At 34.0% G+C, this 18,802-nt stretch overlaps 1 protein-coding gene across 3 annotated transcripts in view; it reads left to right on the forward strand.

The window, feature by feature from the left end:
- LOC149797495 (uncharacterized) overlaps positions 1 to 18,802 on the forward strand; it is a 361,807-nt gene that overhangs the window by 282,027 nt on the left and 60,978 nt on the right. For all 3 annotated transcript variants that reach the window (XM_089962310.1, XM_089962312.1, XM_089962311.1), the window contains exons 9-10: positions 1,664 to 2,191; positions 8,700 to 8,820. In XM_089962310.1, coding sequence (XP_089818436.1) covers positions 1,664 to 2,191; positions 8,700 to 8,820 — 649 coding nt within the window. The remainder of the gene's footprint in view (positions 1 to 1,663; positions 2,192 to 8,699; positions 8,821 to 18,802) is intronic.

An 18,802-nucleotide genomic window follows, 5' to 3' on the forward strand; every position in this document is an offset into this window, starting at 1 on the left:
CCGCGTTATAAGCAGGTTTGAGAGTTATCAGGGCGCAAGTTATCGAGGGAGTGGTGTATTATCAAGCATTCTCCTATAGAATCCTAGGATAGCACTTTCCGTTCTGTGTGGTGTATATTTATAATTCTCTATGATTAATCTTGTGTACCTTGATTCCTTTCATAGGAATCCGGAATGACTGTGTAGATAGATGAGAATTAACTACTAGGTCATCATGTGAGTGTGACTGCTGCATACAAATGACTCAGTTCCATCATTTATTGGTAATGTGTGCTTAGTCGTGATGGAATATGGGCTGGTGCGTGCAGGCAAGGTGATAGGTACCATTTACCTGTGGACCTGGGTTCAAATCTCCATAGAGTACTAATTAAAAATTCTCTAACCTGTATGATAGTATTATTTGTATTAAATATTAATTCTGCCTACTATTATCAGGCATACTTTTGATCTTAAAAGGCCAGCTAGTATTTTTATAGGGACATAACTCAAATTCTAATCTGCAGAATAGAGCAGTTGAATAGAGTTGTTAATTCCCTTGAAGGTTTGGCCATCAGCTCTGCAGATTCATAATTATTTCAATAGGAGGTTATCGCCTGAATATCTTCATGTAAATTGTGTTTTTTTAAATCTTTGAATCAGCTTTTTATTTAGAGATTATATGAAAGACCCAAAAAAATTTGGAAGGTAAGATTACATGTACATGTATTTAGGTGTTCATTTCTATTTGCTTATGCTTGAAAACAAGGAATATGATTATCGGTATTGTTACAAGTCTATGCTCTGTAGATAATTAAGGGAAAAGAGTGAAAAGCAGCAAGCTTTGTAAAATCCAACAAATAACTTATATCCCTAGAATGCAAAGTCAAAATGAGAAAAAAGAACTTACGGTATTCCAAACAAAATCCTAAAATATTCCAAGAATTACTGACACAAGTCCTAATAATTTCATGTCCTGAAAAAAATTCATTAGAAGTCTTGAATAAATCCAAAAACTGAAGGTGATGATGTGTCTGTGGTAGTGTATACAGTGCTGGTGTGTCAACAGTATTTTGTTGAATCACAGTAATATAATTCCAGGTTTGAATTGACTATAAATTCCAGTGAATGTTTCTTCCCAAGAATTTTATCAGAGCACTTTTGTATTTCCAGAGAAAATAATCACGCAAATTCAAGAATTTTTAGAAATAAATTTCAGCCCAACTGGATACAATATATAATACAACTTCAAAGTGCTAGATCTTAAAGCACAACCGAAAAAATCCTCAGTTACAAGATTATATAGTTCTTTACTTGACCTCATGTCACAATTAGCATTTCCAAAAAAAACAAACAAACTCTGATTTTAAACCCATACACATAGAGAATAATTTAGCTATGTATTAGTTGTTTACACAGAATAAGATAAAAAAAGTTAATTTGGGCCAAGCAGAAATGAACTCAATTTTGGACAAGGTAAAGTCCAACATACACTGTTATATTACAATGGCATGTAATGAAATAAAACAAATAATTAAAAAACAACTAACTAGCAAACAGTATAAATTAAAAATACCTAAATGTATCTCTTTGTTATCATCCTTTTGGATCTTTTTAGTGTAGGTCATCTGTATTCTCAATACTTTGATTTTGATTTATTTGTTTGATTCATTGCTTAACTTTACAGAAAAGCCTTGAACCAGAGGATGTAGCACCTTGGGCAAAAGATGATGATCAAGTAGATTCTGGGGATAAGATTGTTAAAGACCAATCGAAGGAGAGCAATAATGTTTTAAACAGTGAACCAGTCAAGATGCGATCACATGGTCCATCATGGAAGAAGGATGCAGATATTACAAAAAGATATTCAATGCCAGTCAACATGGAAATTAGTGTTCACAAAAGTAAGCAATTGTGGGAAAGAAATGTGCATGACTCTCCAAGTAAAAAGCCTAGTGATAAAAAGCCAGTTGGTATTTCAAATGCTAAAAGTATTGATGATATTCGCAAAACATTTGAACAGGAGAATAGCAATACACAAGATATCAGTGTTCAGAGAAGACCTTCAGACTTTGGGAGGCCTAGTAAATCCTTGGATTTAACTTCAGAACGGATAAGTACACCTAAAGCTCTGGTTCCATTGTCACAGAGGCCATCTAGGCTGGGAAAAGCAAATGCACAAATTATGGGCACCTCAGTCAGAGGAAGCCAGCCGGTAAGGGTAATTTTATTGTCATTTACTAATATCACATTTTTTTTAGCTCTGCTAGTCATAGACCAGAAGAGCTTATGGGATGGTCTGTTGTTAGTCATCCATCTGATGTCTGTTGTTAGTCATCCATCTGATGTCTGTTATTAGTTATCCATATGATGTCTGTTGTTAGTCATCCATCTGATGTCTGTTGTTAGTCATCCATCTGATGTCTGTTGTTAGTCATCCACCTGATGCCTGTGGTGGTGCTCTACAGTTTTGTATTTTGCATAGGGTAGGATTTTAAAGAAAAAGAATTTCCACGGCTTTCCTCACTGGTTATACTGGCTATTTAAAAAGACCTTGTATATCTTAGGTATAATTCAAAGAACCTTTAATTCCCTTTAGATTGGTATATGATTGATGGGTGTAATATAGGTTATAGAGTATACAGCTTGGCCTTACTTCAGATGTGCATAGGGTTTCTGAAAAACAGTCCTTTTTGAAAAACAGCTGTTTACTAATTTCAATTTTCGAAAAACGGCTGTTAACAGCTGTTTTTACTGTTTTTTCCATATTTTCACTAATTTCACAGTCAGTAGCTTATTTTTGTGATGAACACCGTTTTATTATATATCTTTCGTGATAAGTTCTAAATCAATACATTTTTACTTCTTATAAAAATATTTCAAGAATACAAGTGCTTTAAGCGACTTGTCTGAGAGACGCGATCTTAATTTTGTACAGAAATTCGTACAGACCGAAAAAACTCTTTCAACGTCCGTTGATGTCGGTTTAATGGATAGAATTGTGTTGTACAATTTCTGGAGATTTTCAGTGCGCTGGCCAGAGTTCCTGAAGAGCGTGAATTCGGACTTGAGCCATTTGAAACTGTCTTGCCCTCCAACTGCAATTGATGATCCATCTTTTTGAAGCAACAAATTCAATTCATCTTGAAGAGACAAGTTCACACTTTCAGCATCATTTGATGACTGTTCGACGACATCTTCTACATCGTTGACTTCAAATAGACGAGACGCTAGATTTCCTGCGAAATTTAGCGTAGTTTTTGACGGGACGACAGATGGATCTTTGAGATTGCGCAGGAGGTTCATGACATCATTGTTCAATCACTCTTCAACGTGACACTTCAAATTTTCCATGAGCTTGGTACTAGTGTCATTATTCAGGTTAGAGAGCTTGTTGAACATGAATTCTAAAATTGTGTCAGCACTCATCAACGTCGTGTCTTCATGACTTAGATTCTCAGCAGCAAGTTTCACAGGTTCCATTGCCTTTAGAAGAGTTTTGAGAGCGTCAAAATCCAATGTCTCAATGTCCGTTAGAAACAGTAAAACAGTTAGAAAAAAAAAACAGCTGTTTACTGTTTTTTGATTTTGGACGAAAAACAGCTGTTTTACTGTTACTGTTAAACAGTTACCAGAAACCCTAGATCATGTGCACCTTTCAAAAAAATGCTAGCTTCACTTGGTCATTTTCACTTCCTGAACTTCAGAGGTAAATTGTATAAAAAAAGCCGATAACTTTTTTTACATTTATATATTTGGTAATTCATTCATTGCACTTTCAGAAGCTGGTATTGTCTAGTCTGGCAAAATTCATTTTTCCTATTTTAATAACTGCTATGGATAGTATACTTTAGACTAATTCAGGCTGATTTTTAAGCACAAGGGAGCATTCATTATAGTTAGCAGTGTGTTTAAATCATGTACAATTTCCAAAAGTACAATAGCCAAAGAATTATCATCCACATTACATTAATGTAGCAAAGAGGTATGCCACCATTCTCTCCATTGTGCCTGTTTTAAATGCAAACAGCTTCACCTGACATATGTCACTCTCTCAAAAGTTCATAATAACCGGTGAGCGCCCCCTGTTGTTAGTCATCCATCTGATGTCTGTTGTTAGTCATCCATCTGATGTCTGTTGTTAGCCATCCATCTGATGTTTGTTGTTAGTCATCCATCTGATGTCTGTTGTTAGCCATCCATCTTATGTCTGTTGTTAGTCATCCATCTGATGTCTGTTGTTAGCCATCCATCTTATGTCTGTTGTTAGTCATCCATCTGATGTCTGTTGCTAGCCATCCATCTGATGTCTGTTGTTAGCCATCCATCTGATGTCTTTTGTTAGTCATCCATCTGATGTCTGTTGTTAGCCATCAATCTTATGTCTGTTGTTAGTCATCCATCTGATGTATGTTGTTAGTCATCCATCTGATGTCTGTTGCTAGTCATCCATCTGATGTCTGTTGTTAGCCATCCATCTGATGTCTGTTGTTAGTCATCCATCTGATGTCTGTTGTTAGCCATCCATCTTATGTCTGTTGTTAGTCATCCATCTGATGTCTGTTGTTAGCCATCCATCTGATGTCTGTTGTTAGTCATCCATCTGATGTCTGTTGTTAGTCATCCATCTGATGTTTGTTCTTAGCCATCCATCTGATCATATTATAAGGTCAACATTAAATAAGATTAAGAAGTTTGTTAACACTACTCCTTGAGGATTGCTATAAAACTTAACCTATATTTACTGCATGGTCTAGTTATCTTAAATGAAAATGGCTTCACTTGGACAACCAATGTGGCCATCACAGTGGATTTCTTGGAAGACTTCTGGTAATATCTGGTTTGTCCTAAACGAAAATGGTGCCAATCTGATGTCCAGTATAGTGCCACAGTTGATATTTTGAAAATCTTGTTATCGCTGCACCTCTTGAATGAACAAACATTATCAACACAGTGTTTTCACTAAAGGACTTCAAATGATTTATAGTTGGTACTAAATGCAGATGGTTACAATCTAATGTCCTATATGGCACTAAATTTTGTTATAACTTTTCACCTGAATAGTAATATTGCCATGGCATTTCATCAGAAGATCTGTTATGATGTACGTTTGGTCCAAAATTTAAATGGTGTTGATCTGATGTCCAATATTGCCACCACAGTGGCCATCTTGAAAACATTTGTATCACTACTCCATTTTAATGGACAGTCATATCAAACAAGTTTTTACTAAACAAGAACATGTAATGTCTAGTTGGTCCCAATGGTGCAATACTGTCAGTATGCCTGCCATGATGGCCATCTTGAAAATCTTCTCACTATTTCTTCTGAATGAAGGTCATACCAGCATTGGGTTTTCACGTAAAACTTCTTACGATGTCTAGTTGGTCATAAATAGATTGGTACTATTGTAACTTCTAATATAACTGCTACAATGCCATCAAGAATATCTTCTTATCACTACTTCTGTATTGCTGAATGCCCTCCTCACACCCTGCTCTGATGTCTTGGCATAATGTTCACATCAGCTATCATAATACATGAGGTGTATATGGAGGAGGATTCATTTTAGCTATAAAGTCTTGCTTGGACATTTCTGTAATCACAGCATTGTATAATTTCAACATAACAGTATCTTTTGACTTGTGTCTGCAAGTGAATCAGTTATTTGAATTTATATGGATTTTTAGTTTCTATTTTATTTAAGTGTTTGATTATGTACAAATAAGAATCACAGTTTAATCTGTGGATATGTTTGTTAGGGCTCAGGAAAAGCTTTAAACCCTTGGTTTTGTTCAGCTTCTACTTACACACATCAAACTATGTATCATTCTTTTATTATATATGCATAATTAACATTGTTTAATATAAAAATTACACATGTCCTCATAAGCACACACCTATCTTTTTGTGCCCTCCCCCCATCCAATGTCCTTTTTTTAGAAAAAAAAATCTGTCACATTAGTGCTGAAGGAAAAAAGCTGAGATGCAGCAGCATGCTAAATTTACAAAACTTACCACCTTGATTCCTGGTGTCAAGTTACAAATTAAATTTGCAAGTTAAATCGGTGTCAAAAATGTGCTTTGTTTAGCATGACCATGTTGGCAGATACATGTATGTTGCACTTGCAAAGATGCAGGCTCCCAACTTAGAGGGATGTAAATCAGTGTGCATTTTTTATGACGAGATTTAATTTCATGAAATTTACACACTCCCTGGAACCGCTCAGGTGGCCTAGTGGTTCAAGTGTCTGCCTCGGATGCAGCAGGTCACAGGTTCAAACTCTGACAGAGGCTCACCAAAGACTTATAAAATGGGTACTAACAGCTGCTTCACTAGGTGCTTAGCATTAAGAGGTTAGTGTTAGGACTAGTCAGCCTGATGTCAGGATAATGAACTGGGTGGGACATGATGCTACATGTCTGCAGCATGATGCTCTAAGTGCTAGACATCACTATCAACTGCCACATTGCAGACATCTTAGTGATATGACTGAAATGTTTTTAAAGCTATGTTAAATATCCAAATCATACACACAAACACACTCCCCGAACAATTCTTAAACATACTTTGAATATGGTATTTACCATATGTATGCACATATAAGGCCGGTCAAGCTGCAAACAACATAGACCCATATCTACCATTGTATAATGTGCCATCAGATCCGGTAATTTGTTATTTTATTCTACTGATTACTCCTATGAAACTGAGTCGACCCAGATTGGCTGGCTCATCATGTGATGGCAGATTTGAGTCTGTGCAGTTTACAGTTGGACTGGATCAATAAGTGAACATTTATTTTGGCTGTTGATAGAATTGAGTGATGGTTCGTTTAGTTCGGGCTATCGAAGGTCAGCCTTTGTTTTAAGAAGGATGCATTTGTTTAAGTTTTGTCTGTATTGTGGCATTATTGTTTTTATGAAAGTGAAGTGAAACACCTGACATATTATACTTATTTTATTAACTTCTAAAACAAGACCCTTTTGATCAGCAACAGTCATCGATTGTTTACAAATTCATGTCTTCAGGTGATTTGCTTGCAAATAGATTGAGATGCACTACTTGACTTTATAGATTAATGGTTTTTTTTCTGCATAAAAGCGCTGGTCTATATTTTTATCTTAGCAGAACATTTTTTATATGTTCTTTGAGGATGAAATCTGTAGGAATGCTTTAGCAATTTTATTGTACTGTCTTCATCTTCATATTTTTTCATAAATTTGAAAGCAAAATTATCATCACCATACCTGTCAACCCCTTGAGATGGAAACCTGTACGCCAGACCAATAAAAGCCTGGTGATTGTATGTTAATACGTGCACACACTCATCATGCAGCATGCAATAATCCTCAAACTCATCTTTGAGTGCTTCATGATCCAGGTTTGGAACAACTCATAAATGAAAGTGTCACTACTAATAAAAAACAGATACATTCAAGGTATTTTGAAAAACGAATTTTCAGGGTGTAATATTAACTTCTTTGGATTTATCATGGTCTCATTATTTCATATTTATATTTTTCCCCCATAGACCATTAGTCCTACCTCGACCTGATATTAATTGTTTTGGTGTCAAGGTCTCACTGCTCACTCCAGTTTACACAGCATTTAAAAAACAGTTGCATTCGTGGGCCATAAAACACCAAACCAAACTAAACCAAATTGTACTGGTAACAATTATAATTTGATGAGAGTTTAGTTTTACATTTTCAGTTTAGTTTTATATTTTCAGTTTAGTTTTATATTTTCAGTTTAGTGTTATATTTTCAGTTTAGTTTTATATTTTCAGTTTAGTTTTATATTTTCAGTTTAGTGTTATATTTTCAGTTTAGTTTTACATTTTCAGTTTAGTGTTATATTTTCAGTTTAGTTTTATATTTTCAGTTTAGTTTTACATTTTCAGTTTAGTTTCATATTTTCAGTTTAGTGTTATATTTTCAGTTTAGTGTTATATTTTCAGTTTAGTGTTATATTTTCAGTTTAGTTTTACATTGTCAGTTTAGTGTTACATTTTCAGTTTAGTTTTACATTTTCATTTTAGTGTTACATTTTCAGTTTAGTGTTACATTTTCAGTTTAGTTTTACATTTTCAGTTTAGTGTTACATTTTCAGTTTAGTGTTACATTTTCAGTTTAGTTTTACATTTTCATTTTAGTGTTACATTTTCAGTTTAGTGTTATATTTTCAGTTTAGTTTTACATTTTCATTTTAGTGTTACATTTTCAGTTTAGTGTTACATTTTCAGTTTAGTGTTATGATGCCTATAATACATGTAATTGTTGAATCTATCATCTGAAACACCTGTTCATGGCTGATTTAAAAGTCATTAAAGAGCCTTGATGTTAGCCAAGCTGATTTCCTGTAACTATGCTTCAAGGAAATGATTGATTGGTCAAACTTGTGTCAGCTGATGTATGTCTTTGTTTACTGTTTGGTTCCATATTTTTATGAATATTATTAAATGCCAGAATTGTTGTGTTATCGATCGAAAGGTATATTGGGTGCATAAATCAGTGCATAATGCTTCACAAACATGAACTTGTGTGATTGTTGCATAACATATAATCACTATGTCACTGTGTGTTGTGAACGATTTATATTTATTGCATGTTGTGATTATCCCTGGGTGGTCATTACAGCTTAAAGTGTGTCTTATTATAAAATATACATTTCTCTCAGTTGATTTTCTTGGACTTATTAAATTTATAATCTTTTCCAGGAATTCATAGAGAAAACAATAAAAATGAACCAGAAGCCAAATCATTCTAGAGGATTTGGATTTGCAATATCTGGAGGATCTGACCAAAAACAGCCCATTACAGTTCATAAAGTGTCATTAGGTATGTCATTAGGTATGATGTTAGGTATGTCATTAGGTATGTTTTTGTTATACTGTATAAAGCCTTAAACAACCAGACCAACTTCATGACCAGAAACAGCCCATTACAGTTTATAAAGTGTCATTAGGTATGTCATTAGGTATGACATTAGATATGTCATTAGGTATGACATTAGGTATGTCATAAGGCATGTCATTAAATGTTTTTGTTACACTATATAAAGCCTTTAACAACCAGACCAACTTCATGACCAGAAACAGCCCATTACAGTTCATAAAGTGTCATTAGGTATGTTTTTGTTATACTGTATAAAGCCTTAAACAACCAGACCAACTTCATGACCAGAAACAGCCCACTGCAGTTCATAGTGTCATTAGGTATGTCATTAGGTATGACATTAGGTGTGTAACTAGGAATTTCATTAGGTATGTTTTTGTTATACTGTATAAAGCCTTAAACAACCAGACCATCTTCACGACCAGAAACAGCCCATTACAGTTCATAAAGTGTCATTAGGTATGTCATTAGGTATGTAATTAGGTATGTCATTAGGTATGTTTTCTGTTATACTGTATAAAGCCTTAAACAGCCAGACCACCTTCATGACCAGAAACAGCCCATTACAGTTCATAAAGTGTCATTAGGTACGTCATTAGGGATGTTTTTGTTATACTGTATAAAGTCTTAAACAACCAGACCACCTTCATGACCAGAAACAGCCCATTACAGTTCATAAAGTGTCATTAGGTATGACATTAGGCCAAGTGGTCTAAAATGCTCTCCGTTATGGATCACTGCCATCTCACCTGTCTGCATGGGTTCGAGTCTCAGATTCTGCCAATGTGGGTATGTGAGAAAGCTCGCTGGTAGCTTCTCATGGGTCAGTGGTTGTTTCCCAGGTTCTTTCTCCACCATTAATACTGGCCGCCATGTATAGCCTATCATGTGCTGAAAAATGGCATTAAACCCTACAACAACAACAACCACCGAGTTCCATATAGTTCTTGCAAAGCTCCTTAGAGTTCCATGGTTTTTCTTTGCAAAATCCCCATGGAGTTCCATAGGGATTTTTCAAAAACCAATAGAGTTGCTTAGTTTTTTCAAAGCTGCATGGATTTTCATAGAGGTTTTGCACATCTCCACATAATTTCACAAAGTTTTTGCACAATTCCATGGTGTTCCATAGAGTTTTTTTATGCATCACCATGGAATTCAACAGTTTTTGCACATTTCTACTGAGTTCCATGTTTTTTTTTGCAAATCTCCACAGTTCCGTAGTTTTTTGAAAAAATCTTCACAGAATTTAATTGTGATTGTTTTGTACAATCTATTCCATATTGTCTTATAGGTTTTCAGAAAAATGTGTGTTAAATGTTTATGGCATGTTATAATTGCACTGTAAATATATTATTTAATTGCTCACAGAAAAATAGTTGTGATTATTTTTTTTTACTATACAATATTGTCTTATAATTGTTCTGAAAAAGAAATGTCTTAATTGTTTATTATATGTCATATAATTGCAGTATAAATGCATTATTTAATTTCAACTGACAAGCCCATCTTGACAGATTTTAATACATTTTGATTAAAACATCCACAGATTTTAATAAATTTTGATTAAAACATCTAGACAGATTTTAATAAATTTGGATTAAAACATCAATTTGCAATAAACCGTCCAGAAATAGAAAACTGTATTTTGACAGTCTGGAAGAACCCAAGTGTTGCAGTATTGTCCTTAATCATGACAGAGTTAGAAACATGGTGTTAGGTAGAATGTTTACAAAAGAGAATGTGTCTATGTTAAAATGTGTCTGTGTGAAAATCTATAGTTGATAATTACAATTTTATAACACTTTTTTCACCCAACATTACTTTTTAGTTCTGTTTGTAGTCGTCCAGAACAGCATATGGAATGCATTTTTGTCTATCATCATTCCTGTCATTAGCACATATTTATTTTTATTGCTCGTCTTTCTAAACTTCATTTTGAGGATTGCTGTGAAACTTGACAAATACATTCATCCCATGGTCTAGCTCATCCTAAATAAAAATGGTACTATTGGGAGGATTGCTAGGAAACTGTACAAACACATTCATCCTTTGGTCTAGTTAGTCCTAAGTAAAATGGTGTTGCTTGGACATCCAGTATGGCCACGACGGTAGCCATCTTGAGCATCTTGTTATTGGTACCCCTACATCAAAACATGTTTTTCACTCAATATTTCTTATGTTGTCAGGTTGGTTCTTAATGATGTCTGATATGAAGTTGCTATGTTGAATATTTTGTTATCGCTTCTCTTCATAAATGGATGGTCATATCATCATGGGTTTTTCATTGAAAGACTTCTTAACATATAGTTGGTCTTGAATGAAAATGGGTGCTTATTACCACAGTGGTAGCCAAGTTGAAAATCTGATTATTGTTTTTCCAACGTAATGGAATGTCTTATTGGTATTGGTTTTCCGTGAGATGACTTCTTAATGATGTCTGGTTTGTCCTACATGAAAATGGTATCATTCACAAATCCAGTATGGCTGATGCCTCTTGAGACTTTTGTTATTGTTAATCATCCTGATTGGATGTTTATATCAACATGTGGGGTTTGCTGAAAATCTTGTAATGTCTAGTTGGTGCTAGATGAAAATGGTGCTCCTCATACATCCAATGTGACCAACACAGTGGTTATCTTTAATATCTTTTTATCACTTCTTCTCCTGAATGATTGATTATATCACCATGGCGTTTTTACTTTATTGATTATCTGCTTTTGTTTCATGTTTTAATTGTGTGCAGCTATTAATAAGGTATGCGTATAGAAAATGGCACAGTCTGAAATGAAAATAATCATCCCATATAACACATACTGTAATGACTACACCTGTAACACCATTTGTTCTAATAACATAAACTATGCATGAGCAAAGATTAATGTGAATGAGAAAAATGCATTTGCATTTCAACAAATAATTTTATCCAAATAATAATTTAGAAAACTCAGGAACAATTATTGTTTGTTGAATGTCTAAGTATTATGCAGTGCCAGGTGCCATAAAAATTGTTTTTTAACCATGTGTAATGTCATTAATCAGATTTTGGTCTGAATCATATTTTTTTTTCATTGTCTTGTATCCATAAATTTTCAAAGGTTTGAATTTTATGTGATTTGGATTTTTAATGTAGCTTTAACAATTTATACTGTGTGAAAAAAAATATGCAGAAATGTGTGAAATTATTTCTGCAAGAAAACAGAGATAAGGAAGTAGATGGAATATTGTATGACTTCCATACTGATTATTTCTGCAAAAATCACATTGGCATATATGGAAAATTTGGATGCAGGCTTCACACAGATCCAGATGCAAGGTTCTGTGTGAAAATTGTATACATCACAGACATGATATATGAAAAGACAGATTTATCTCCCATTGTTGTATAATATGTAAAGAATTATTTACTTATAATTAAAACAGAAATTACAGCATGTCGTCACAGTATATAATTGGGTTTCATTATTATCTGATGTGGAAGATTCAAGTTCAGAACTTGACAAATGAATATTTGGAGTTAGCCAGTGTCCAGTCTATTAGTAAAATAATAAGCAGATCTGACAGGTACCAAGAAAAGTTCTGCTGACGTTTAGAATTCCAGATCCACATATTTTTAGTAACTTGTTTGATAAAGCATTGCTAATGTTGGATTATGGTACTACTGGTACCTTGTACTGGCAAGGACAGAAAAAGTTGGTACAAGATTAGATATTAATGGTACAAATGCTAATCAACTAATCATATGAATGCACAGTTTATCTCTTGCATAGAGCGGAGACAATTAGGTTGTAAACAATGATCTTCTCAAAATCTTTGTTCTTAATTGCCATTTTCTCAGACAATATACGGTACTCACTGTTTAACATTTCAAATATATTTTGTCCTCAGATATTGAAAAACATTATTTGACAAGTCTAAAAGTTCCACAAAGTTATTGAAATTATAAGAGCTCAAAGGACTCATAGGGAACATGCTGTTCAGGGTCCTTGCTATAAGGCAATTCAAGGAAAAAGTTGCCTTTTCTCGAGTCCATGTATTCACCCAACTGACCCCTTTTTGACCATTGATTGCTTTCAGATCACTCTGTTAATTATTATGTCATTTTTATTTTCAAATGCCTGTGTAAAACAGTTAAAATTTAGTATTTTCATGCTTAAAAAATTTGGTTTTGATTTAATGGATATTTATATTGGCAATTATGTTTTTAATCTTTGAGTTTTTGCCAAAAATTCACAGATGATGCTTGAAGAAATGAGTGAAATTTTATGCATTTGTGACCAAGTCACAAGTAAAATTATTACTCATTGGATGTTTATAAAAACAAATTAATTTCGTATATCAGTAAGAAGAATGGCCATTTACTTCTTTAAGTCACCCATCTTTGATAGTAACGTCTTTTCAAAATTACTGCGTTTTGCAATAGTGAAGTCATACAACAATTTTGTTGACTCAAACCAGGAAGCATTGATAAGATTCTTTAAGTATTGAGTTTGTTTTACAATATTTAGCTCAGCTGTTTATTAAATTAACTGTTTTGACCATTCTGTCCTTTAATCTCTCTACATTCTTCCCTTTTTTCACCCCTGTTTACTTTATTGTGGCAGGGGGAGAGCAGTCATTTTGACATGTAATTTTAGTCCAGTGCAAATCTGATCTATTGTTACAATTTAGGGGAAATAGTTTTTTTTTTTCTGGTGTAACTATGGTCTGTGTTAAATATTATTTTCTTTGATAAAAGTATTTTGATATTTTAAATTTTAATTTAGTGATTTTCTTTGAAAGCAATATTTTTGTTTGATATAAACAGAAGATGATGATGTATTCGTTGAGGAGAGTGAGTATATACATGTTCTGTTACCCTAGTACTAACATCCAGGTTAAAGGTCAACAAAATGAAAAGGATTGCACACTTTTTTTTCCTCCTGTTATACACTGTAATATTCACTCAAGCATTTTCTTACCTTTTCATTAACTGTAAATTTTCATACCATGGTGAAACAGAACTACATTTTACTTGAAATATGAATCTGGGAATCTAGGTTAGCATTCACATGGTTGATTTCTCAGTTCATTTAGCTTAAAGTTGGATCTGTAAGATTCTGTTGAAACTTGGTAGATGTTATCTGCAGAATCACGTAATCTTCAATGGTTATCAGTTTCCCAGATTTATGTCCCTTTTGAGGTAACAGATGTACTTCTGAATTTCAAATCTTGCTATCTTATGTCTATGTATCTCAGTTCATTTATGAAATGAAATGATGTTTAAAGATCTTTTGAGAATCTTAGAAAACAAAACAAACAAATTAAATACAAATTTCTCAAAATTTTATGCATTAAAAAATAAAAATCTTGTTCATTAAATTTCATGTGGATCAGTATTATTTGGCTTTCAAAATAATGACGTTTTCATTACTACTGTGATGAACTATATGGTTAGGGTGGGGTGCTCCAAATATTTTATTTGAACTGTTATAGAAGTTCTACCCAGGCGCAGTTTTGTTGGAAGTTAAATTAAGTGAATTAAAGACAGATGTGAAACTCCAAGCCTCCCATCTGTAGTGCCGATGGTTAGATGGTTAAATTTACAAAAATGGTTGAAATTCAATGAATAACAATTTAATAACAATTCAATAATCAAATGACTCAAATTTCCAATTACACTCCTTCCACTCAACTCTTTTATAAGCCTATTGCATCACTTGATTAGCAGTGTGTGATTCATTTCAACATGTCCTTGTGTTTCTACTCATCTGTGGTATGCTTCTCTCTCATATTTCTCACAATTCCTTCTCCTCTTCCTACCTGACCTTTCTCCAAATTCCTTATCCTCCTCCTCGGCTTTCTCTAGGCTCCTCCTCCTCCACTTTCTCATGACTACACTTCTGTTGACTTTGACTGTCTCGGCTACAGTCTCAATTCCATCTCCAACTCTTGAAGACTTGGGACCCAATGGAACCTGAAGTTCTCTGTCCCCTAAAAAGCTTCTTGTGAACACACAAGGATGGTACAATCTTTCTCCGTAGCCCATTCATTTCACACTAGACACAGCCTATCATCAGATAACAGCTATTAAATTTCTTCAGTCACACATTCATTCACATTGAGATACCAATACATTCTTGTATGGTAAAACATACATCATAATACAGTATGGTATCAATTACTTCTTATACATACATCAATAAATTCTGTCACATCAGTACATATTCCTAATCCCATTATACTAAACAATATCACAATAATCAGACACATTTCTTTACCTTACAACTCATATAAAGTACGCAAATATTCAAATATCCATGTTCTGGTATATGCATACGTCCATAGTGACTATTCTTACACACTTCAACCATTTTTCAAATTCACAGTTCATGCATGTGTAAATTCTATTACATTAATAAATGCACTGGTTTACTATGAAGTAACCTAATAGCAAATTACAGAATTAATTCTGACCACAAGCTAACAATCTACATAAATCCCCCTTGCATCTAATAATTTTCTGCATAAGACTTAAGCCCATTTCTCAAATATGAATGTAAATGAAGCACTGCAAAGGTAATTGTTTATAATAAACGATCCTAGTAATTAAGTGTACATACTACAGATAATTACAATTATGATGCCGTAATATTCTGCAAAAATCAAGCAAATAACTTAATGACCTTTTCAATGCTTTTCCTTAGAACTACCTCTAAGTTCTGCCACCAGATTACAAGTGGCTTCTTTCTTGGAGCAATCCCTATTGATCTGCAATCCTTCCAGGCAAATACTAAATTATTCTGACAATTTTGGAAGGTATCATTTGGGTCTATCTCAGTTTTGATTGGATATCGCTGTGGACCGATCCAATCAAACACTGTCCCTCTTGCTGTCTGTCAACATGGGGATGGATAAGAACATGCCTCATTCACTTTTCTTTTGATCCTTGAACTAGCATTTAATATATAGATGTGATAACAGCAAGCCTTTGTTAAGTGATGTGATCGGTCATCTTTGCCGACTCAAGCTTCCGGTCTCTGGCTGGTCATGCTAGCCTTGTGTAAGAGTTCAACACTAACCCCGCGGCAATCTTTAGAGATCAAACACAAGACTGTAATATTCCCAAGACAGGTATATTATAGCTTATACATGACTTTAGCTGGGTGCTTAGTAAACGTGTAAACATGACAACTACTGTCATTTGAAGAAATCCCTTTGAGAAAGATATTATACTGTCCGCACCAAAAATCATTGGAACTTTAATTTGTAGGAATTCCTTTGATGGGGGAAGAAAATCTAGTATCTGGATCATTGTTCCTTGGGTTTTTAAAATTATGACAGTAACAGGGTTCAAGAAAATTGATGGGACAGTATCTCTACTGTCTAGATCGTTGTTCACTGGGTTTTTAATTTGTAGAAATGCCTTTTATAGGAAAAGAAAATATTCTGTCTGGGTCCTTGATCCTTTAAAGTTATGGCAGCAATGTAATCCAGGAAAATTTATCGGAAAGAAATTCTGTCTGGGTGATTGTTCAGCAGGTCTTTAATTTGTAGAGATAACTTTGAGAAGCAAAAAGTTCTACAGTTTGGACCATTGTTCGTTGGGTCTTTAATTTGTAGAAACCCCTTTGGGGAAAGAAAATCTACTCTCTGGATCATTTTTCATTAAATCGGGTCTTTAATTTATTGGAGTGCTTTTGATTGGGGACAAAGTCTGCTGTCTTTATCATTTTTTATTTGGTCTTTAGTTCCTGTATAAATGCCTTTGACGTGGGCAGAAATTCTACTGCCCTAGATCATTGTTCATTGGGTCTATATAGAAATGCCTTTGATTAGAAAGAAATTCTACTGTCCTAGATCATTGTTGATTGGGTCTTTAATTTATAGAAATGCATTCGATGGGGAGAAATTCTACTGTCCTAGATCATTGTTCATTGGGTCTTTAATTTATAGAAATGCCTTTGAGGTGGAAAGAAATTCTACTGTCCTGGATCATTGTCCATTGGGTCTTTAATCTTCTGGAGTGCCTTTGATCAGAAGAAATTCTACTGTTGGGATTATTGCTCCTTTGCTCTTTAAAGTTGTGACAATAACAGAATTCAAGAAAATTGATTCCCAGTGAATAAATGTGAATTAAAGTATTCTTGTTCAGTTTATTTATTTTCTTCATATGTACCTGAATATACTGTTACTCTTGTATAACAAGCTGACCATTCTAATATTTTGGATTTATACATAGGATTGCTGTTTTGAAATCTATTAACAGGTTTAACAGTCATTGCATTTAACTAAATATACTCATACCTTTCAAATTTTTCACCTCAAATTTTTATGAAAATCTTTTCAGATATCATGTGTGTGATATATTGTATAGAAGTTTATGGCATTAGCATCAGTTTTGTGTTAGTAACTTTGGTAAATAATTTCTTACTCTACGAATTTTAGGAACAAACATTTAACATATAGAGCACTAGATACGGTAAGATTTTGCTAAATTGTGTTTCTGTTTATTGAATTACTTTTCCCCAAATTCGAATTATTTGAAAAGTTAGGGAGCATTACATACTCAAGTAATTTTAAACAAATGTTCTTTTATGGTGAGCTTTTTAAAATCAGAGCATTGCAGATTTACTGGCTATGTATATGTTATGGAATAGTCCCAAGCTAAGGTTAGGTACTGTATATACTTGCTTATAAGTGGAGTCCAACTGCAGACTGCACAGACCCAGATCTGCTGTCACATAATGTGCTGGCAGATTTTGGTATGTGCAGTTTGTTAGAAATAATCAATTGAACAAACAACATAGACCCTAATCTGCAGGTACATTATGCTATGGCAGAACAGAATTGTTGTTGCTTGCACTTTGACTCAACTTATAACTGAGTAAATACGGTACTGCAAATGGTAAATGTAAAAAACTTGCTAAAATATTTAGTATGATAAACCCTTCTTAATAATATGAACTTCAAAATAAAAGAGAAGTGTAAAAATGTAAAATTCTTCAAAAGAGATGAAATAAAAATGAAGTTACTATCCATAAAATGCAAAGTAATATTTATTATAATAACAGCATTCATTCCCCCCACCCCTTAAAAGTTTTCTGTGGTGGAACATGATGAATAGCTTCAAAATTTAATTGACATGAAAAGTTTTTGTCTTACATGGTGGAAGTAGATATACTCCACAAGAATGCCTAAAATACTGAATTGTATAAATGCCATACAAGTTAAGTGCATGCACAGACATTTTGTTCAGTTTGTCCCCAAAAAATGTGCAATTACATAAATAAATACCTGATAAATTTACTCAGGTGATGAAAATTGTTGGGGTGAAAAAAAAACATTTTCCCAGACCTCATCTTGAGCTCTGAGGCCATATACACATATCATTATCACTAGGCCATATACTCATATCATTATCACTAGGCCATATACTTGTATCATTATCACTAGGTCATATACTTGTATCATTATCACTAGGCCATATATTCATATCATTATCACTAGGCCGTATACTTGTATCATTGTCACTAAATATTGTCCTTGTGGAAGTGAGGAGACAAGGTAAAGTTTGTAAATGTGAAACTGAAGATAGCTTGAATTCAACAACGCAAGATCGCGTTGTGATAGAAGAGGTTAAACTTGTAATCGGGCGCCCAAGTGGCCGTGTGGTCTAAAGCACTCACCGTTCCGGACCACTGCCATCTCACCTCTGTCTGTGTGAGTTCGAGTCTCAGGCTCGGCTAGTGTGGGTATGTGGGAAAGCCTGCCAGTAGTTTCTTGTGGGTTGATGGTTCTTCCCTGGGTTTTCCAGGGTTCTTCCGCCACCAGTTATACTGGCCGCCATGGATAGCCTATCTTGTGCTGAAAAATGGAATTAAACCTTAGAACAACAACAACAAACTTGTATTCAATCAATCCTTAAATTTGGTCATTATCAAAATTT

This window comes from Sinohyriopsis cumingii, chromosome 6, assembly GCF_028554795.1.
Source record: "Sinohyriopsis cumingii isolate HCF-2022 chromosome 6, ASM2855479v2, whole genome shotgun sequence".
Lineage (NCBI taxonomy): Eukaryota > Metazoa > Mollusca > Bivalvia > Unionida > Unionidae > Sinohyriopsis > Sinohyriopsis cumingii.